Source organism: Rhizopus delemar, genomic scaffold (genome assembly GCF_000149305.1).
Source record: "Rhizopus delemar RA 99-880 supercont3.4 genomic scaffold, whole genome shotgun sequence".
Classification (NCBI taxonomy): Eukaryota; Fungi; Mucoromycota; class Mucoromycetes; order Mucorales; family Rhizopodaceae; genus Rhizopus; species Rhizopus delemar.
This window is the reverse complement of record NW_027137830.1, coordinates 1,454,526-1,476,893: the sequence shown is the minus strand read 5'-3', so window position 1 is coordinate 1,476,893 and position 22,368 is coordinate 1,454,526. Positions and strand designations below refer to the sequence as shown.

The following is a 22,368-nucleotide window of genomic DNA, read 5'->3' as shown; positions in this document are numbered from 1 at the left end:
TGATGACTTTTAAATAAAATACGTGCGGTATATCTTTTGGGCTTTCTTTTTATTATTAGTTTGATAAAACAACGGTAACAAAATCTATGGTCAAAAACAGATTAGAATACATAACAAACTGCACAGATTTTTTTTTTGCAGCTTACCAATATAATTAATACGACCATCTTTACCAATTTCAACTTCCTTTAAAAGTTCATCCAATTCTTCATTAGTTAATTTCTCACCAAGGTTAGTCAAGACTACAAGTACATGTAAGTTTTGTTTTTGTTAAAGTATAGCAATATGTAATTACCATAACGTAATTCACCAGCAGAGATATAACCATCACCTTCCTTATCAAAAACTTGGAAGCCTTGAATAAATTCTTGAGAGGAACCTGCGGGCTTGAAACCATCAGGTCGCGTGAGGATAGATAAAAATGTACCAAAATCAATATCAAATTCTATATTAAGGGGGGCAAAAGTAAGTAAACAAGAAAAAGGAAAACGTAAACAACCCATACCTTGGCTTTCAGGGATACTCTTAGATTTAGCAGTTTCTTTAATCAGTTCACGCACTTCAGCCTCAGTAGGGTTTTGGCCAAGACCTCTTAAAAGGTCACCAAGGTTAGCGGAGGAAACGGTGCTGTTACCCTTTTTGTCATATAAAGAGAAGGCTTCCTTCCATTCTAAAAGTCATTCAGATTAATTACCAAGATGACACAGGTTTTACACTCCTTCTTACCATCAAGTTGTTCCTGAGTTGGCTACTCAAAAAAAAAAGGATAGAGTAAGTTTTCACTGTCTTTGTATACACCCTTTTCTTTTTTTTTTATTCTCATAAACATACTGCTTTGCTCATTTTTCTTAGTCTTTAAAAATATTTAGAAAAGAAAAGAAAAAAAAAGGAAACGACTTTTTTTTCCCTTTTTTTATTTATTTTAATAATAACGGAGGTTCAAATAACATTTTGTTACGAAGTTTAATTTTTACCGAAATCACCAAAGCTATCAATATAATAAGTGGATTTTACTTTGTTATCGTCAGAGAGTAACTCTTCTTTAGTAGCAACACCTTTATATATAATGATAAGTTGTATGTTTATAATAGATTAATTGCTAGTTACCTGTCAATACACATAAAGTATCAATACCACCTTTTAAGCCAAATTCAATATCAGTATTAAGTCTATCACCGATCATCACTGTCTTTTTAGGATCTATTTTATATTCTGCAAGAATAGCTTCCAACATATTCAAAGCAGGTTTACCCAATACAGCATCAGGGCGTCTATTAAGGGCAGTGATCAAAGGAGCAGCAATAGCACCAGCACCTACATATAGGTTTATATCATCCTATTATTTTAGTATATACTATTTACTTACCAGGATAAAAGGAGCCATGCTGAGGGAATGTGCTGTCTTCATTTGTCAAAAGGAAGTAACAGCCAGGATTTCTAGTTAAATAAGCGAATCCCTTTGCGTATTTTCTATAGTTCACTTGTGTATCAAGTCCGACAATTACTGCTCCAACTTCTGGGTCATCAGGAATTAGATCGTTATCAAACAACCCGCTGTCTTCCTATACACACATGTATGATATATCAGCTAAAGTTAATTGTTTCCTTCTGTCTGTATATCATACTTCTGCACCACAACTCTTGATGCCTTCTAAAGCCAGTTCCTCTTTAATACCTTGCATACCAATAATATAAACCTTCTTATCTGTTGGAAACTTTAATACATTCTTCAAATAAGTAGCAGTAGCAAAGGCAGAAGAAAAGATTTCTCCCTAAAACACCATATGAATTCGTTTCTCTTTTTCTCTCTCTTTTTTTTATATAATAAATTACCAATTCTGCCTTAATACCAAGTCCTTCAAACTTCTTTAAATAAGATGCGCGAGACTTTGTACTGTTGTTGGTAACAAAGCAAACATGTTTGCCTTTATATATGTTAATACACATTGATATCAAAGGTTTTTTTCCAACCTTTTTCACGCAAGAGTTTCATAGATTCCGCTACTCCTTCAAACATATTGTTGCCTTCCCACAAAACACCTATGAGCTCATTAGTCCACAAATCCCTTGTTCTTTATTTTTTGGTTTACCATCGCAATCAAACAAAAAGTTATCATACTTGTTGATAAACTCTTCTCTTTCCTCTTTTGTTTTCAAGTATTGAAGCATTGCTTTAGTAAAGAAGAAAAAAAAAAAGTTGGGATTATTTATGACCAGGTCGCCTTTTTTCAGAGAGAGAGAGAGAGCTCCGCCATCGATGTTATCTCTCAGAATCTTTTTTTTATGAATGAAAATTTAAATGTTTAGTAAAGTTCTAAAGCGTATAAGGATTCAAAAGTGATGCAAATGTATCATACAGTGATTTGTCACGAGAATACAAAAGATATTAGCATAAATAATTGCAAGCAGATGGTTTCATTAGTTCAACAATATATTATACTCGCTAGAGTGTTTCACTTTAAATTTAGACAAGGAAAGGGTCATTTCAAATAAAAAGAATTGTAAGAATGATGAATATCGGTAAGACATGTCAGAATTTAATATTAGATATCTTACCTTGTAATATTTTAATCCTCTGTGAATATGAAGCAGTATCCGCTACTGCGATTTCTCGCTGGAAGATGGACGGTCATCTTTTACCCTCCCGGGCGGAAAGTGATATATCATGGATATTTTTACTTGCATTTACATCTCTATTCCAAAATATATGACAGGTTTTACAGTGCAATATGCTGTAGTATGATGATTCTGAGAGATAACAAAAAGCATATCATTTCTTTGTACGAGGTTTCTATTCTAATAATGTCCAATTCAAAAACAAAGACAACATTATGGCTCACCATATATTCTACAAGAGATTAAAAGTACTGTTCTTGATGAAAGTTTTACTTTCAAGCCGTTTTTTGCATCTTCAATGTCTTCTGAACTCAACAACCTTGATTTTAACAGTGTGGTCCATCCAATTGAATCAACCATCTACTTTGACCCATTCATTCAACAGATGAGCTATGATGATAATATTATAACGGCAAGAAAAAATCGTCAGTTGAAGTCAATGTTCAGTTTTAACACAAATTCACAAATATAAGTAACAGTAACTGGAAATCTTTGATCAGTAGTCCTATACACTATATTCTTAGATATGTATGGTACAGACTTCTTTATTATTTAGAAAGATTAAGAACTTCTTTCTTTTTTTTTTATTGAATAGAAAAATATTAATATTCATACTAGGAGTATATTCTTGTACAACCACAAGATAACACTGTTTACTCCTATGTTTCTCATCTGAATTAAATCAACCTACTACAACATGTTGAGAAAAATAATAGCACATGATGAGATTTCAAAAACTACTAAACAGTAATATACTCTTCTTGTGTACAACAGCATCCCCTTTGCCTTCAATTCAATGAATAGGGCATATCAGAATGGTATTCAACTGTCTCAATCACAAAATGGGCGCTAATTAAAACAAGGTGATGCAATATACTTCATAAAAAAGAATTGGTGCCCTCTTCTTTATTCATGTTTCCACACATAATAAACCTTTTATTATACCTTGGCTTGTACTTATTTTTTCATACAAAAGTAGTAAATGCAACGGCGTTGACATATAAAGTGGAAGCAAATGAGAATGCTTGTTTCTTTGTTTGGAACGATCAGCCAGGAAAGAAGATTGGTTTCTATTTTGCTGTAACTATCCCCATTATTTTGTGATTAAAAAGAACGGTTCTCTTTTTCACACACTTGTAGGTTCAACAAGGTGGATCGTTTGATGTAGACTTTGACATCTTGGCACCTGATCGTAAATCAATTTTGAGTGGCACTGGAGAACGTCAAGGTGATTATGTCTTTACAGCCAATCAATATGGTGAATACTCTTTTTGCTTTTCAAATGAAATGTCTACATTTGCAGAAAAACTAGTTGATTTTGAAATTCTTGTTGAACACGAACTTCGTCCTCAATTTAAAAAAGACGAAAAGGAACAACCGAAAACATTGACAGAGATGGAAGAGAGCATCTTTAGGCTCTCAACCTCCCTCACAAACATTGCTCGTACACAAAGATATTTTCGAACAAGAGAAAATCGTAATTCGGTCACTGTGTTCTCGACGGGTGATAGGCTATTTTGGTTTTTTATTTTATCAAGTTTGGCCATCGTTTCCATGGCTGCTTTACAGATATTCATCATCAAGAGCTTCTTTAATACAAAAAAGGGTGGTGTTTAACAAAATAAATAAGGCTTTTATTAAAAAGGGGATGTTGTGGATGATTCATGTGGTGTACTCATATTGCTGTTCACAGAACCGCGTCTCTGTAATCTTTCCATAAAACCAACGACTTTTGTCATGTCTAAATCGGGTGGATCATTTTCAATAGCCAACGTTAAAGGCTTAATGAGCATGTCTACTTTTTCTAGTGGTAAATTACAACAAGAAGCAATCAATCGCTTATATTCCATCTCTCTTTCATTTGAATTTTCCTTGACTGTCTCTACTTCCTTTTTCAGTTGTTCAATTGTTTGCTGATTCATATCCAGTTGCTGCTGCATCAGTTGAATCGCCTTTTCTTTATTCGGCATATCCACCATAGGAATCGTATCATCCGTTATTTCAGTGCTTTCCTGTGTTGGTACCTTGTTTTCAAAACTGGCCACCTTTTCTTCTAGTTCACGAATTCTCTTTCTTGCCTCTGCTAATTGTAATGAAACAGGTAATTCAAGTCTTCTTTGTGCTTCTTTTAATTCATACTTTGTTAAATTCAACTCCTGCTCCTTTTTAAAAGCATCTTTATCTTTGCGTTTCAATTGTTCCTGATACTCTTCTTCTATTTTATCTACCATAAGTTGAACCGCTAATGAAATAATATGTAAGCAGATTCTCGCTTTCTTTTGAGTTCAATTTTACTGTGTACTAAATCACGTCCTCTTGGATTTGGTCTATACTCAATTGGTGAATATTCAATAAGCATATCAGGCTCTTTTCGTGGTATCAATGGATCCTATTGAAGTTGAAAAAGGTTATAAATAAGATAACAAATAGAGTTACAATGAGCTTTACCAGTGCACCATGCTTAATTAAAAGATCAACAATCTCCTGACACTCCACTCGCATAGCAATAGCCAAAGCCGATTCTGAAAAAACTCTATCCTTCACCTCCAATACATATCGAATCTGACTCTTTTTCGGGATCAATTTCAAAAGGATCTTCATATACTGTATGGCTGCTTCTGCGTATCCAGGAACACCTGCTGTCAGGGCAATATGATGCAACACAGTACGTCCGCGGTTATCCGTGACAGGAACTGAATCTTTCATAATTTCTGCCAATTCATAAAAGCATTTATTGTCAGCACAACAAGTAATCATGACAGCACGCATCAAGGGTGTTTCACCATCGTAATTAGCCCGACAGATACTGGCTCCTTTCTCAATCAACAGCTGTACAACTGGAATCTTGCCCAGAGCGGCGGCCCAATGCAAGGCTGTGTGTCCTTGCTCGTCAATTACCAGGTCGACGTCGACATCGTTAGTGAGAAGTGAAGAAGCAAGATTGGCGGCGGAATTTTCGAAATCGTCTGTTAAAAAGATGCTCATCAATATACTTCGGTGATGTTCATAAAACGGCCCCTCTGCTGGTGTGGTGGGAGGCAGGCCATTTAGTTTGATGCGTTTGTGTCTGTATTTGTCTGACGCAGAATGATGATAATCGGCGGGTGAAGAAGGAGGTGAGGAGCGTGATAACTGTTCATTAAGTGCTTGCTCTTTGGTTGGTATTTGATCAGAGGTCATGTTGGAAGGATTGAAGCTTAATAAAGGCATCATTATATCTAATACATCGTATTTCTCTGCTAATGCTTTTCCTTTTTCAAATGGAACCCTAATTAAAAAGGTTAAAAGCTTTTTATTATATGAAAACTTTTTTCAGTTACCAAGTTCCTTGATACTTTCCATATCCTCCTTGTACTTTTTCATAATCGCCAATGATCTCTTGCTCTAATATTTTTGATCTTTGTGTTTTTTCAAAACCTGCAACTTTTAAGATTTGTGTTGCATTCAAATACGAATCTGAACCTCGCACCATGGTTGCAATGCCATGAATCATCATTTCATATACTTGAACACCAGAATATACAGCAGAGTATACTTTTCCAGACGACATCTAGAGCGTTTTAATAAAAAATACAAAGAAGCAGTAAACCATAAAAAAATACCAATTTTCCCCGCATAGACACAATTTTCTTTTTTTTTTTTTTCTCTTTTTTTTTTTTGTGCGTGTCAAGTTCCGCAAATGAAACATTTCCCAATTATATCGGTTCCTGTTTTACTATTTTTTTAAAAAAAAAACAAGATGCAAAATATTTTTCATCAAAGCTTTTCTTTCTATCATTTCAAAAATAATCTATTACTTTGGATTAGATAATATTCCCAAATAATGTAATGAAGCTAGTGGTTAGGATTATTTCACATCGAAGAAATTGTCGTATCCGAACACAGTCTCACTGTATGATGTATTTAATTTTGAATCAATAGATATGTAAATATTCGTTTAAGACAAAAGATTATAAAATACAAAGAGGCAGAAAGAGTGACATATTCCAACTTTAAACATGATTCGTATTCAATTTACAAAGTCAGAGTAGTGAATGCTTTTAAAAGACTTTAGCATTTTTTTTTTCCCATTATTCAACCATCACTAGTTTCATTCTTTTAATCTAGTGCAAGCTGTTTTGATATAGCTCCTGATGCAACGACACATGAATGAATGATAGATAAGCTTGATGGATACAAACAGTCCATTTGTATAACCAGGAACAAATCTTCATGTTAAAGATTTATTCGCTCTCGATCTATAGCTATAGTCAATTAAAGTAGATTAAGATTGAATTGAATCTATATGAAAAGGGCATAAGTACCGAGTACAATGATATTTATAAAATAGATGACTTTTTCAATCTTGTTGAACTTTATAGTCTTTTTATTGTACAAGCCATCACACTTTGTCATATTGTCATGTAAATGAAACCGTGGTTTATCGCCACTGCTTTGTTCACAAAAAAAAGAATAATAAAGAGCAATAATTCAACAAGACCAAAATATCTCTGATACTATTTAATAATATACATTCAGAGTTTATATACTTTTCACATTGTAGATATTCATATATGTGCTATGCTATGCAATTGGTAAGATGCCCTAAGCATCATACAGATGGCTAAATACTACATACTATGCAAGTCTATCATAACTCATTACAGATTCATACATAAAATCAAAGTCCCTGGACATTCTTTAGTTGAGAACTTCATAACTCAAGTTGATTATTTATTAAATTACATTCCTGACTTTTGTATAAATACTCACCCATTTTTTTTTCTTTTTTTTCCATTGATAAACCCACAGTCAATTAGCAAGTATTATCTTTCTAATCAGATCGCTCGTCTATTCATATCTTTGTTTATCTCTGTCTCATTCTTATACCTAAGAGTTCTATTTGCATTCCACACCTTCAAGCTTTAACACCATCCTCTCTTTTGTCCTCTTATAATTGTCTATTCAAGCTTTTTAGTTTCTGTCTAATTCTTTCTTTCTCTCCTCTCTGGCTTGAAGAGAGAAAAAAAATTACTTACCAATTTATTTTGGTAAGGTGTACATGCATATCAGTATGCCCATATTTCCATCTACTCACATTATTAAGCTTTAATAACGCTTGATTGCTATACAATGATCATCTTTGGAGCACACCACTTGTCAAAGGTTTTATTGATCTGTGTTGGGACTACATTATAAACAACTCTAGAGCTTAGACACAAATGTCTTCGGACGTTTTTGGTTCAAGCTCTCTCATCAAGAATCCGACAATACAAAGATAAGCGAGTCTATTTTTTTCTTTTTGTTCTGATAACCATACCACATCTGAGGTTCGATTGAGGTCAACTCGCTCGCCAAGCAATTTTATAGTCGACAAAAAAAGAAGGGAGGATGTGGTCACCAAGCCCAAATGGTATAAAATACTTCTAGTATATCTTTACCTTGCCCACGCTTTGCTACAAAAAAAAAATTATAATGTTTGTCTTGGAAAAGGGTTACGAGATAATTTATTTGTTTTCGTTTACATATTTTCAAATAAAAAAGCGTAGCTCAAAGAACATATACCACATTCTCTGTTCTTCTTTTGTCAACTATGGCATTGATTATTCACAGAGTAAAAAATACACAAAAGTTCATCCACCTTAGTAAATAAAATTTGATTCATCAAAGTGCATAAAGAACAACAACAAAAACTCCTTCATATAAAGCAATCAATAACTCGACACTTTTAACAGAAAAGCTTATTTTGCCATAGAAAAAGAACATTGACAATGCAGAGGCTCAAGTTTTTGTATTCAATTCTCAAAAAAATAAGCATAGTAATCAATTGAAAATGGTCAATAGAAGATTGCTTAAACATTAACATAATGTGGTGTTTCCAATAATCAACAATGATTTAGTGATCTTTGAAGCTATTTTATGCATACATATATGTGCATTACAGCCATTTGATTTCGCTTATGCTTGATCTCTTGAATAAAAAAAAAAAAAAAAGAGAGGCTTTTTCCTGTATTTGTACACATACAAAAGTGACATTTTTTTTTAATTTTTTGTTGCTTTTTGTTTAAAAGTTATTCTATTTCCGAATGGTTCAATCAAGCATCGTCATTCCTACAAACAGTTCTGTAGCTTCATCTAAAAGAGCAGTAGATGAAACAGAAGACAAAACAACAGAAAACGAAAAGCCTCAAGAGGTTTGTGTGTACATCTCTAAGAATTAATAAAACTAAACAAAAAAGCAATAGATTAAAAGACCTCGATTAGAAATCAATGAAGCCGGTAGAAATCGTAATAAAAGGCTTTTTGGTGTCTTGTTGGGTACTCTAAACAAGTTTAAAGATGACACAGAGCAAACAAGTGAAGTGGTAAGGTAGATTTGCCTGAGCGTATGAAAATTACTCAACATTTTTTCGCAGGATAAAAAACGGAGAGAGATTAATCAGAAATTACAAGAAAAGCTCGACTCAGAGAAGCGAGCGATTTTAGAAAAAATAGAAGCTCGTAAGCTGGAAAAGGAACGAATGGAACAAATGAAAAAGAAGGAGGAAGAAAAGATTATAGCTGAAAAGAAGGTTTGTGTGCATTATAACCCATTTTGATTTATCAACTAAAGGAAAAAAAAAAAAAAAAAATAGGAACTTTTTGAAGTAGAGCAAAAAAAGATGTTGGCCAATTTTTTGAAAACAACAACAGAACCAAATTTGTATTATTTGCCTGATAAATTAACCGATGAAATGTCACAAACAATAGAAAAGCAGGTACAAGACGCGTTAGCTGCAAAGAGGAGCTTCGAAGGACGTCGAGAAATGCGTATGCAAGACTCAAGGGATGATGATAAATTGTCGGATAACGAAGACGACTAATTTTTTTGATCATTTATTAAAAAAAAAGAAAAAGATATTTTTGTTTTATGTTTTTAAACGTGTGAAACAAAAAAAAAAGATGTACAAAAAATAGAAAGGAAAAAAAAATATGATTATAAAAAGGTGGAAAGAAAAAAGAAGTGAATGATGAGAACGTAATCTAAGTTGCTTCTCTCCATCAAGAAGAAAAAAAAAGGTCTTGTAATCGTCAGTAACCTACTTTTTTGTGTGTATGTTCGATGCTACTTTTTTTGTGATTTAAAGGGTATCGTCTTATTCTTGTGACACTTCTGCTAACAGTTGATCCAATAGCTTCTTATGACCTGGTCCTTTCAATTGTTCCAAGCATGAGCACACCTGCGTACGCAGACTAGATTTTTGCTCCTCACTAAGAGAAGGACATGGCAAGACTTTCTGAATAAAGCTCAATCCACGCAACTGGTCGGATAAGATTTCCATTAAAACGTCCTCTTTGCATAAGCTTTGAAAGATGATTTCTTGTGATTTCACGTCAGATGTTTGGTTAAGTAACTTGTAAACAATCTGTGAACTAAGTTTGTGAGTACAAAGTTGAGCGATATTAGTGGACAACCGACTAGCAATAACTTGCATTCGATTGCTAATATTTGTAGATTCTATCAACCAGGACAAGAGAAGTGCTCCATTTGCGTTAGTAGATAACGCCACAGAGTTTTGACAAAGAGCTGCTGCAATAAATATCTACCAGTTTTATTAGCATACATGTCTTTCATCAAATAAGCCGTTTGACTCACCTTTTGATTTTGTGTTACATACTCGCTTTCAAGGATACCACGCATTGAACGAGCACCAAATCTTCCTTGAGCAATAACCATGAGCTTTTCTGCCATGGCATCAAATATGAAGCCATTATCTGCAACCTCGCCCAGACGAAGATAACACTGCACAGCATAATTTCCAAATTGATCCAAAAGCAAAGGAGGAATATAAGGCTGAAGGTTTTGACGGATTAACTCGATTTGTTTTTGTGTTTTTGCCAAATCAATGATCTTTTGTGTTGCCCAGGTACCATTCTTGTGAATGCTATTGGCCGCTAAATGAGGCCCAATAAGCTCAAGCATAAGTGTTTTTGTATCTTCACAACATTTTTCAAATAAACGTTGAACAAGTGTGTTGCCAATATAATCTACAAAAATACGTTAGATCCATGTGTGAGACCTTTAGAGTTCCCTTACCACTTGTAATTTCAGCAATCTCATCCATACACTCAAAAGCAATTATTTCTGCTTCTTGTACACTATCCTCGGCGTTATCAAGTCTTTTACGTATTTCTTTTAGATGAGCTGAATCAAATTTTCGACTGTTGCTTAATTCAGGCACTGGAGGTATGTTCTCATAATAAAAGGAATTAGTTTTCAAATCTATGAACAAAAATAATAAGTAAATGGATTGTATGTAAGGGTCGTTATGGCTTACGTTGAACAGATGAAAAAGTCACTTCTTCCCCAATCTCTAATTCTTTCATGATTGCATAAAGATCTTTTTGCCATGTCTCTATGCCCATATTATCATTAGTTGATTTATCAGTAAATAGTTGTTTAGGAATGCTGCTTGCAAAGGGTTCATTATTTTCGTTAGAAGGTGTAGAAGAATTTGAATCACTGTTTCTTGTTGAAATTACTGGTGTGGGTGGGATTTTAGCAAAACCAACACGAGCCGCAGAGAAACCAGGCGCAAAAATCTTGTTCTGGAGTAACGCGTCACGAGCAGCCACTGCATCATCTGCAGATTCAAAATTGATAAAGCCGCAATTTTTATGTGATAGAACTCTAACGGATTCTATTGTACCAAATGTGCTAAATATACTTTGTAATGAAGCAGGAGTAGTATTTCCAGGAATGTTACCAAGCCCTGTTATTATATTAGTTCATAAAAAATTACAAACACATAGCTAAAACACTTACATAGAGCACGAGTAGGCTGCGAAACATTTGTCTCTGTAACGACTGCGTCCGCTTTACCAAATCCTATTCTGACTATACAATTTCCAATTCGTCCACCCATATGCGTCAAAACATCTTCTTTTGCACGAATAGCATCTTCAACATGAAAAAAATTTATAAACGCGCACTCCTTCTCCAACAATAGACGAACACTTTCAATAGGACCAAACATTGAAAAGACCTGTGTTAACATTTCGATAGTAACTCCACTATCAATATTTCCAACCCAAAGTGATCGAGAATGCTGCTGATTGGCATTTTGCATTTGATAGCTTTCCTTAAAAGTAGGAGTAGATTGGCTAAAAGTCAAGAAAGGTTTCTATAAAAGAAGAGAAAACGCGTTAATATCATCAATAAAAAAAAGTGATGAGGGGAAGTTTCTACCTCGGTTGCAGATGTATCATTATTCACAATTTCCATTTGGTGACTAGCATCATTTTTATTGCTGTTGTGTAATATATTTGCTAGTAATTCAGAATCTCCAAGTGATAAGGCTGGTTGTTCCTCAAACTCTTCTTCTGTCATGGATACCAGTGGAGAGGATCTTTGGCCGTTATTGCTACCATTATTATTCCAGAATAATACAGAAGGCGGCAAAATAGGATTCAATCTACTGGTGTCTGCACGACCCATACTCACTGCACGTGGTCTGCTCTGTTGTCGATTGAATCCTTCCAAGGGGCTTGCAAAAGTGTTCTTGCCAAATGAGCTCCCTCCGATCGATGTCAAGTTTCCAGCAGAAGCAAGAGGAGTTTCACAATTGTTTTCGATATCATATCTCGCAGCAGCATTGACAGAATAAGATCTATTTCTGTTATTTCCTGACAAAAGAGATCGGCTCGGTAAATGAAATTCAGGGGGAGACTTGTGGTGAAAGAGTCCGTTTGTCAAGACGTCTTTATTCTGTTTCTCTCGCTCGTTTTCCTGATCACGATCATCCTCTAAGCCAAGAGAACGCATAGTTCTAGCAATAGAAAAATCATTATCATTTTGCAATAATTGTTCAGATGAAGGAGAGAGTGGAGCGTCATGACCTAATGTCCAATAAGAAGAGTCTACAGGAGGTAAATTTAGGGAGCCTGAACGGTGACGACCAGCTTCAATAGTTGAAAGTAGTAAAGCGGCTGAAGAATTGTTTACAGGTCGATTAGTAACAGGCGGTTGAATAAAAGATGGCATAGTTCCAGCACGTGGACGACGAGTAATGGGATGAGAAGCAGATGGAGGTTCCATGCTGGGAATTGGATTTTGAAATGGAGTTGAGAAAGTAGGCTTTGGTCTTATGAAATTGAGAGAAGATTGATAAGCAAGATTGTTTGACTGCGCTTCATTTTCTTCAAACAAAACTCCTAATTCACTAATATCAAACAAAAAGTTAAATACATTATGTTTTCAACGCATATGTAATATTATTGTCACCTTGAATACGCTGGACCGGAAACTTGCCTTAAAGGACTCGTTTCTTTCATTTTTTTTTTGTCTTTTTTTTTTTCGTTATAAAAAAAAGATTTATGAAAAAAAAAGAACAGAGATTCTAATAAGAGTAAATAGGAGAAAAGAGGATGTAAGTATGGCTGAAAAAAGGAGGATGCACTAAAATTATAAAAGAGCGGAGAAAAGGAGAAAGGAAAATCACAACACTGTTACACCGTGTATAATTCTAGATTATTAAATTTGCTCCTTTTATTCTTTTCATAACAATTAATAATAATTTATATGGAAATAAGGGTGCAATTAGAAAAGCTAAGAGGAGACCGTCTTCTGTATTCTACCTTTTCTCCCTTTTATTTATATCTTCTTCTTTCACAACAATGAAAATAAAAGAGCTTCTTACAAATTTAATTAAACATTGCGGTAAAGAAAAAATCTATTTATATGCATATATCCTCAGAAGAAAGTAAGAGAGGTTTGGTCAGATCAGACAGTAAGGTCTCAGTTAAGAAATCCTCAAAACAGCATAAAACAAAGACATCCTTTCAATCATTCTGCTATCACATAAGCATTTGCTGTTCTTTTACATTTGTTATACAAACCTGAAATCTCCTTTGCCACGGCTTGTTTATTTTTACATATGACAGTTTTCCAGTTTAAGCATTTTTATTATGTTTCTGACTTTTAAACAATAGCTTTACACGAATGTATGCTTTCTGTCGCGTTAATGTGCTTCTTTGTAGAGTTAGTAGTTGAGAAAAAATAGTTTGGTAGTATCATACGTTTTGCAAGTTGTCCTTGCCTAGTATTGAAACAAGAAATCCTAGCAACAGGTACTGGTATAAGAATGATACGCTGTTACATCAAGTTTACAAAACCATTATTGGAAGAACTATGTGGCATTAATGTCGTTGGTGATTAGATGGGCTTTAAAACTCCCTGAATTAAAAATAAAAACACCGTGCACCCGCTTTAATTACAGGAGGAATTTATTGATATTTGGGGGCATAGGTGTTTCTTGAAACAATATTAGTTTATTCTTGTTATTTTGAGCTCCATAGCAGTGTGTTTTTAATGATATGTGCTATTCATAATAAAGATATATATGGTCAAAACACCATTCATCATAATCTATCGTTCTCATTAGTTGAGCATCAATACAAAAACTACATGCTTTATAAATAAATAATGTAGTTTAACTAAGTTCATGGATTGCGTGTTTAAATTTTTTTGAAGATATAAGCTTTTTTTTTTTCTTTTTTTTAAAAAAAAACAATACAATACGTTTCATAATGAAAAGTAATTAAATCATAGGTGTGTAATCATACTTGGCTTAGAAAATACAAAACAGCTAAAAGTTATGCAAAAGATCTTTCTTCGTAAAGAATTGTATTTGCAATAATAGACTCTTGATAACTTTTTTAAATAGTAATAAAACAAACAAAAACGATGTCCAATAATTTTTTGAAGATATGCGCTGAACCTGGCTGTATAAGCTGTTACAGAACATTGTCGATGAGTTATGACTGCTTTGAGTTAAATGTTTCAAGTGACTAATTGGGTTTTGTGCATTAAAATATGGGTACAATGTCTTATTTACTGAAAGTTGCTTTATATTATCTAATAAAATTAAGTGTAACGAAAAAAGAGCAAAAAAGATGGAACCTTTGTAGATTGAAATATATTTAATGTTTCTGCTCATTTTGATGATTCCTGTGATGTGTAGTCTAGTACATTTATAGTATAAAGTTTCGCTCTTGATGCAAATTCATACTATAACTGATCAGTATATCCTCAAATATAACAATCTAGTAAAATAGATTGTTGTAGGCCTTTAAGGTTATATTAAAAAGTTTGACTTAGTTTTGTTTGCTATAAAAAAATGCTGTAGAATATATCTTGGGTTAACAAATTAGAAAGAGCAATTGAGTATAAACAAATTTAACAATTATAATACATAACAAGTCAATAAAAAGCAGTAAAAAAGTAAGTGCTTCAGTAATAGATTTATTAGAGCTTGTTTTAAGTTGGTTTGCAAATATTAATACATTGTTTTAACTCTAGTCAACTTATACAACTATTGCATAAATCAAAGTTAAATAAAAAAAAAAGGAAACAATATTGAATGTATTAACTTTTTTACTCAGAAAATAGTTGGGCACATTGCTACAGCTGACCTCAATCGAACCTCAGATGTGGTATGGTTATCAGAACAAAAAGAAAAAAATAGACTCGCTTATCTTTGTATTGTCGGATTCTTGATGAGAGAGCTTGAACCAAAAACGTCCGAAGACATTTGTGTCTAAGCTCTAGAGTTGTTTATAATGTAGTCCCAACACAGATCAATAAAACCTTTGACAAGTGGTGTGCTCCAAAGATGATCATTGTATAGCAATCAAAGTTCTTTGATAAGAAGAAGTATGAACTGAAATAACAAAATCCAATCCAATGTCAGGAATATTGCTAATCTTTCACATAATTGAAATAACGCGTAAAATAACGTTATTCAAATCAGTGAGTAATTCTTAGAATAAAAGATAGTCAATGATAGACATACAAAAGAACAAATGAAAAGTTTTCATAATCATAATTATAGATGTCACTTGTTAAAGTACCTGAAGATTAGAAGAACGCTTACAATAGAAGTTATCAAGCCACTCACTCAATAAGATATAAATACCTGTCTTCAATTAGAATATTTTTTACTTTAAACTGAAATGAAGATTAATCTCAAAAAATACTCACGTTGTTTCTTGATTTTTGTTTTTACCTTTTTCAAAATTATAACCATTATACAACATTCTTTGTTAGAGAAATAAGACTATCGTAAATATGCTAAGAGGGAATCGTAATAGAAGCTCGAAATACAGCTTCACATACTTATTATTTATACCGACAAATAATTGCTAAAACATTCATATTGGAAAAATAATATGTAAATGGTTAAGCTTCAACTACTAATAGTATACAAAATAGTCAATTTAAGTAATCTATGTTTATTAACTACAATTTAGCATCCTCCATCTGAAAATAGCAAAACTATTGAGATAAGCCAAGAGCTTGTAAAAAGTTGCTTTCAGGAAACAATGAATTCCCAAAAGCTTCTGATTGATAAATCCAAGCTAGTAATCCCTTATGATGTACTAAGCTAGTAGCAACTTTTGGAATGGTGGTTGCTTGCTCCAAAATCTATGTACAAAAAAGTTAGCTTTCTTGTCTTTTTTTCTTTATTTTTTACATACTTCCACAATAACTCGTCTACTGCTTTCGTCAGCATACGAAGAATTATAAAACGTGGCAATGACATCAAATATTCTTTGTCTGGAAAATATTTTATAGTCTTCATACGTTCTCAAAGACGACAGAAGTACGCGCAGTAACCAGAGCCTTTCTTTTTTGTGATTAGGAGAGGACGACATAAACAAGGTAGAGAACATGGGGATATACTATTGCAAAGAATTGAGCGAGTCTAACTATCTGTTCTATTTTGAATTAAATAACTTACATTAAAGTCAAATGTTGAATTTTGTAATATCCATTTTGAGATATGAGGAAGCATATAATGACCAGGATGAAGTAAGATTGATATAGTATGTGCGATGCAAACAGAGACACAGGGGGGAATTCTTGGTGGTGCATCCATTTTGGAACGTTCAGAAATTGAATGTTTAAAGGATTCCAAAACAAAGCTAATAGAAGGCTGTTCTTTAAATCTTGCGTGCTCTAGCAATACATAGTATTGATCAATCATTTGGTAGGAGATTCGACGAACGTTATCGTCGGTAGAAGACATGCCTAGCATGACAAGTCCTAATCCATTGCAATCAATGAACTTGCGACAATCAATAATACCCGATGATATCAAGTTGGCAAACAAAGGTAGAAAGAAGCATGGATCGTAAGCTGGGAAAGAGGATTTGGAAGTCGGTTGTCCTGATTTGAGATCAGGGAAATGTGTAAATGTATACTTCATGATCGCAGGATCAATAAGACTTAGTGTGTCATTTGAAATTGTGTTTGTTTGTAATAGTGTTCCAGCTTGCATGTGTGTCTGACGAACTTTGTCAGATCCAGGTCCCCAAATGGTCATTTTGGACAGCAGTGATACTTTACCATGTCTTTCACAGGACATCAATACTTCCAATATAAGCTTATCAGTATAAGAAGTCGTCGCGCTGTAACTTGTCAAAAGTGTATCTAATAAACCATGATGATTGGCCAAGATACTAGGTTGTATTTTGTTCAAGGTGTGTATCAACTCAATAAGTGCTATGCGTTGGTTATCATTTTCTGGTACTTGTCGGGAAACTAGCTTTGCCATGTTCGGTTCAGTCAGTTTTTGGTAATCAGCATGATCAAGGATTCTGCGAATATAAGTTTCCAATGGTTCACGCTTCTCCCATTTGCTGTAGACAAGATCCACAAGAATGTTCAAGAATTTTATAGCTGATGCATTAGAGAGATTGTCCATAATTGTCATAAGGATAAAATCGCGTACCACTTCCGCATTGATAAAGGACCATTTGAGATGTATTTTGTTTACGTATTCTGATAATTTGCCAAAAAAGGTTTCGTCTAAAATGTCTTCAGATATTGTGTTGACATCAGTCACCGCACTTAATCTTTTAAGAATATATTCAATGACCTGCACATTAAACATTTGTCGTCTATCTAAATCATCACCAAGCATATCATTACTTATTTGCATCAAGTCTATCACACTCGTTGTCAATCGAAGAGAGCCATCCAATCGTGCCAAGATAAGTGAAGAAAGATCCACAGCAGATGAAATACAAGAGGATCGCAAAAGGTCCAGATTGATCTTACATTGATTGCCGACCAAAATGTGCTCCAAAATATGTTGGCAAAAAGTATTGAGTAGCTTGATTATCGCGGCCCGTTTAGGGCCGTTTTCCGTATTTTCGTTTGCAGTTGCCGATTCCAATAACAACAAGATGTCCGCACTAAGCTCGTTTTTTTCTTCGGTACTCCATATATCTGCAATATTTTCAAACGCTTTACCAGGTATGTTGAGTGTACCAGAGAAATTGCTGTAAATATGATGAACAAGCGCAATCAATAATTTTTTGAGATTTTCATAACAAACTAAATTTCCGATTCTATTGCAGTGAGTGTAAAGCTGATTAAAGTCGACAAGAACAATGTAATCCAAAATGGTTTGAGCATATGATTCATCAGCAAATATATCAACAAAAGCAATGGCAAGAGGAATAGTCTATTTTTTTTAGCAGTTCATTCTAGATGATTAGAGTGTTTGTATTACCTGATAATAACTATCTTTAGAAACAGAGTCAATATTCTGTAAATTAGCAATATCGAGCAGAATTTCTGAGCGAATATCTTTGAGAACATCATGTTGCATGACAGAAAAGCCAAGTTTATCTTTTAAATGGGCGTCATCTATGTGTTCTATGCGAATCATGATCTTTCTCAAAACGCTAAAGAGGTATAATAGCATATTGAGGTCGTTCTGAGTCTTGGCGATATAGATTTGTAAATACACATCAGATATCGCATTTGATAATTGATATGGCGTAAGAGAGTCAATTGCACATTCCACTACGCGTACAGCAAAGTCATTTGAATATTCTTTCAGTATGACGATGTCATGAAACAAATACACAAAAGGAATACATTGTAAGAATCGAGCTGTATATTTGCTTTTAAAAAGAAAAGTTAATGATATTATGAATGGTTGATCAAAATTAAACTTACAACTCTGTAGAATCTAACGACTTCATATTCTGAACAGAAGCATAAGAAAATAGGCTGCCAACCAAAGGATGTCTAATGCGAATGTATTCCACCAACGGCTCAAAAGAGACCCAACCTAAAGTATCATGGCAAAATCTAGCTGCATCCTCTAAGCAGGAGTTCAATTCATATACTGGTAGCTGTTCTAAAATTTCAACAAACTCTTTTCTAGCACTAGAGACATCTTGTACATCTTTAGCTATTTTGAATGGAGGGTTAATAAATGCAACAGCAGGCTTATTATATGACTTACCAAGTATATCACTAAAAGCTCCACGGACATCTGTATTAGAAAAAGGCTTCTTCACAATCTTTTCAATGCCCAAACAAATTCTAGCATTACGAGCCATGTTGGCTTGAGTCCATCGAGTTATCTTGCTGGGCTCTTTTTCTTCCTCCACAGTCTCTTGTTGCAGTGTAGAATATAAGTCTTGTAGGTAATAAGGTACACTTTGTTTGCTGAGAAGAACTGGGGCTAGAGAGGTAAAGTAGAGAACAGCAGGTTGTTTATCACCCTTTATAAAATCAAGATTCTCGCGCAATGTCAATAATAGAGGACTGAAGGGATGTTTGTACTCGGAATGATTGTTTAAAATATGATTCTTGTTCACTTTATCAACAAGCGAGACCAATTGATCAGTGTACTTATATTGTGCTCGGTTGAATCGATGAATACAATTATCAAGGTAGGAAAGGATGGCTTGCTGTGTCTCTGACATGGATGTATCGTTGTTATAGTTTTGTGGCAAGGCATTTAGCCAGAGTTGAACCTCTTCTGGATCATGAGAAAACATAAATGAGTCAGATAAGGTCTGGTTGAGCAATCGACCCGTCAAGTTACGGATGTGTCTGTAAGGGGTTTGAAGGTACAATGTAAGCAAGACGGTGATATGTGTTGAGGAAGATCCTGAAGATCGGCTGGTCCAATTGAAATTTGGCATATTAAGAAATAGATGCAGTAATTGAATTAAGGCACCAGGTTTAACCGACAAAATATCTGCTGGTATGAAATGACTAGGATCAATGTTGGTCTCCATCAATGTTTCTGGTACAAGTTCTTGATAATAGCGAATCAATTTAAATGAGGTTTGTTGAAGAAGCTGTCTTTGCATCTTTAATTCTTCTTCATCTACATCTCCAGTCTCTTTTTGATTAGTTGTCTGTTTGAACAAATTGACGATTGTTTGAATCTCTGGTGTACGTCTTCTTATGCCTTCACGAATAGTTTGTAAACATTGAAACCAATTTTCAGAGTTCTTGGGTCGAGAGCTGTCCTTATTTTCCAATGATTCCAAATCCTTAATAACTCGTTCAAATGATAGTACTACTTTGCTGTATTTTTGAAAAGCTGCAGCAAGAACAACCATGGTAGCATATCGAACAAGTGGACTGGTATGTTGAAGTCCTTTACTAGAGAATGAGCGGTTGAATGCATTAGGTAAAATGTTGTCTAAAACTGTGTCCGCACTAGGAGGCTCAGCTGAATAAAGACCTGTTGAACCGTAAGATAAGGATGGTACAGGTAACGAAACAATCTTTTGCAAAACAGTAATACTGGCTAACCATTTACTAGAGACACGTGCTTCAAAAGTGAATGAAGAATTCTTCCAGAACCTATATATAACCGTTATTCGCTTTTCTTTTTCCAAAAAATAAAGGTTGTAACATACTCTTGCACAAGTTCTGGACATGAGCCCAAAATTTTTAGTAACAATTCTTGTTGACGCATATCATCTGCAGGTTTGAGAGTAGTAATGAATTTTGCCAATACACGATTTGCAATCCGAGACGATTTCTCTTCTTCCATTAATGAAGGTTGAGCAGGATACCAACCATTATCACGAATGCATAAACCGACATCTGGTACACTGCATGTCGAAATGAGGAAATGATGTACTATATCTGCGGGAATGGCGGTTTCTTCAGCTGAAATCTGCTCTGGTTCGAAGCGGTTGTAAAGTTTTGCAATTTTTTCCAAAATATAAGAAGAGAAAAAGAAGTTTTTTATATTTCGTGGTACAGCTGTATCCAAGATCAAGTTTTCATAGGTGACATTAAGGATAAGTTCAACCAACTATAATTAAATGTTAGTTTGTAAGTGAGGTAAACAAAAAAGAACATTTAAAGAAAGATACATACTGGATAGGCATCTTCATACATGTGCGTATATAATGCACTAACAAGTCCTTTCACGCTAAGCGCTTGCTTCTTAATCTCGGCGTCACCGTGCTGAAAGAAAGTCAATACGAACTGAATATAGTTTGTTCTTAAATCTATAGATGTCATCCTTAGTTCAAAGCTGTCTATCTTTGCTTCTGCATATATATATTTCATTCTTACCATAACGATATTGTTGTGGTTTATTGTTGTTGTTCTTTTTATTTTGTCTGTATCTTGAAGCCCGTAAAAATCCCTAAACAATCTTTAAATTTCTCTCTTCCCTCCCTTCTTCTTTTTTTTTTCTTATTACCTCTGTTTGAAAGTTGAAAGTTGAAAACAATTCTCTAGTCATTGCCTGATTAAAAGATGACATTGCCGTCAAGAGTCGAAATGTAGATTGACAGTGGGGAATTCTTAAAGAGGATATACCTCGATAAATATATTTCATTTGTCTTTGTAATATAGTTTCGATAATCTGTGTACCAAAGGAGCGAATAATTGGTGTTTTAGACAGTTTAATGAATAATCCAACAATGTCGGGTAACATGCATTCTAGATCTTGAATGTTGGACTATTTTTTCATAAAAAAAAAAGGTTAAAGAAAAGCAAACAAGTTTATATAGCAAGTAACTTTACTGAAGCCTGATAATCCCATAAGTTGCTGATTTCATGACAGTCAGTGCAAGATTGAGCATATTCAACAAGGGGACGAGTTTGCTTTTCAGTTGGATCTACTCGATCTTTTGTAGCAACGTTTAACTGCAATCGAAGCTTTGAAAGACCCTTTATAAGAGAAGAAAGGTCTTTGACCTTTAAAGCTTCTGATATCTCTTTTGGTGTCTTGTAGTATTCCTCAGGCTGTACGGTATTCATAACAAAAGAAGAGAAAAAAAATAAAGAACAATAATTCTGACAGATTAGTGTGGCTTAAATTTTTGAAGGTGGTGAATGACTGTCTGTTCTTTCTGCATGAATTTATTTTCTTGTGTACCTGAAGATAGTATGGAGGTTCCTGCCCCATCATTTCTTTGTTTATATATATGGGCTTCTGTAGAAAAACTGTTTCTTTGGCGACTTCTTGTGGATATTTAATAAGATAAATGAATATGAATTATCGGAAGGTAATACTATATCCTTCATTGTAACACCTAGTGAAAGCAATACATTGTTTACTATTCATTTTTTTTTCCTTTTCCTTTTTTTTTTTCCTTTTCCTTTTTCTTTTCCTTTTCCTTTTTCTTTTCCTTTTTGCTTTTTATAAACTTTTCACACCTTTTTGATCGTATTATGTCGCTGCACGAGACTTTACTTTGTAATAACAAAAAAAAAAAAGAAACAGACCATCTTTCAGAATGATTTCACCCTTTATTTACTGATAATTGCTGATGAGAATTATGGTTTTCTTCGCTTCATATCACAAATATACATCCAGGACAACATAGATCCGACCTTAACGTATGTTTTCTTTACACAAGTACGTATTGAAAGTAAAAATGGAATTTATCAACAGCGCGCAAGTCACGCTAATGCAGAGAACAACAATGTTTCCAAAAAAAAAAGTG

General features: G+C 34.1%; 5 protein-coding genes across 5 annotated transcripts; 1 reads left to right on the top strand and 4 right to left on the bottom strand.

Moving 5' to 3' along the window:
• Positions 1-55: 55 nt before the first annotated feature.
• RO3G_06040 (uncharacterized protein) lies at positions 56-2,169 on the bottom strand (the record flags this gene model as incomplete). The annotated part of the gene is made up of 12 exons (XM_067660630.1): positions 56-84; positions 147-242; positions 296-445; positions 506-670; positions 832-853; positions 1,015-1,055; positions 1,108-1,314; positions 1,367-1,562; positions 1,626-1,772; positions 1,834-1,925; positions 1,972-2,040; positions 2,091-2,169. 12 exons carry the CDS (start codon positions 2,167-2,169, stop codon positions 56-58), a joined length of 1,293 nt encoding a protein of 430 aa, XP_067516731.1.
• A 2,084-nt stretch (positions 2,170-4,253) lies between these two features.
• RO3G_06039 (uncharacterized protein) lies at positions 4,254-6,088 on the bottom strand (the record flags this gene model as incomplete). The annotated part of the gene is made up of 4 exons (XM_067660629.1): positions 4,254-4,858; positions 4,912-5,005; positions 5,065-5,884; positions 5,937-6,088. 4 exons carry the CDS (start codon positions 6,086-6,088, stop codon positions 4,254-4,256), a joined length of 1,671 nt encoding a protein of 556 aa, XP_067516730.1.
• A 2,593-nt stretch (positions 6,089-8,681) lies between these two features.
• Positions 8,682-9,458, top strand: RO3G_06038 (uncharacterized protein; the record flags this gene model as incomplete). Its single annotated transcript, XM_067660628.1, has 4 exons — positions 8,682-8,789; positions 8,841-8,960; positions 9,012-9,167; positions 9,231-9,458. The coding sequence occupies 4 exons, from the start codon at positions 8,682-8,684 to the stop codon at positions 9,456-9,458; spliced, it is 612 nt and encodes a 203-aa protein (XP_067516729.1).
• A 273-nt stretch (positions 9,459-9,731) lies between these two features.
• RO3G_06037 (uncharacterized protein) lies at positions 9,732-12,673 on the bottom strand (the record flags this gene model as incomplete). Its single annotated transcript, XM_067660627.1, has 6 exons — positions 9,732-10,178; positions 10,232-10,623; positions 10,673-10,858; positions 10,914-11,348; positions 11,402-11,759; positions 11,825-12,673. The coding sequence occupies 6 exons, from the start codon at positions 12,671-12,673 to the stop codon at positions 9,732-9,734; spliced, it is 2,667 nt and encodes an 888-aa protein (XP_067516728.1).
• Positions 12,674-15,910: 3,237 nt separating this feature from the next.
• On the bottom strand, positions 15,911-21,679 carry RO3G_06036 (uncharacterized protein; the record flags this gene model as incomplete). The annotated part of the gene is made up of 10 exons (XM_067660626.1): positions 15,911-16,060; positions 16,114-16,317; positions 16,377-18,107; positions 18,156-18,552; positions 18,608-20,260; positions 20,317-20,720; positions 20,786-20,919; positions 20,987-21,059; positions 21,117-21,377; positions 21,443-21,679. 10 exons carry the CDS (start codon positions 21,677-21,679, stop codon positions 15,911-15,913), a joined length of 5,244 nt encoding a protein of 1,747 aa, XP_067516727.1.
• Positions 21,680-22,368: the final 689 nt, after the last annotated feature.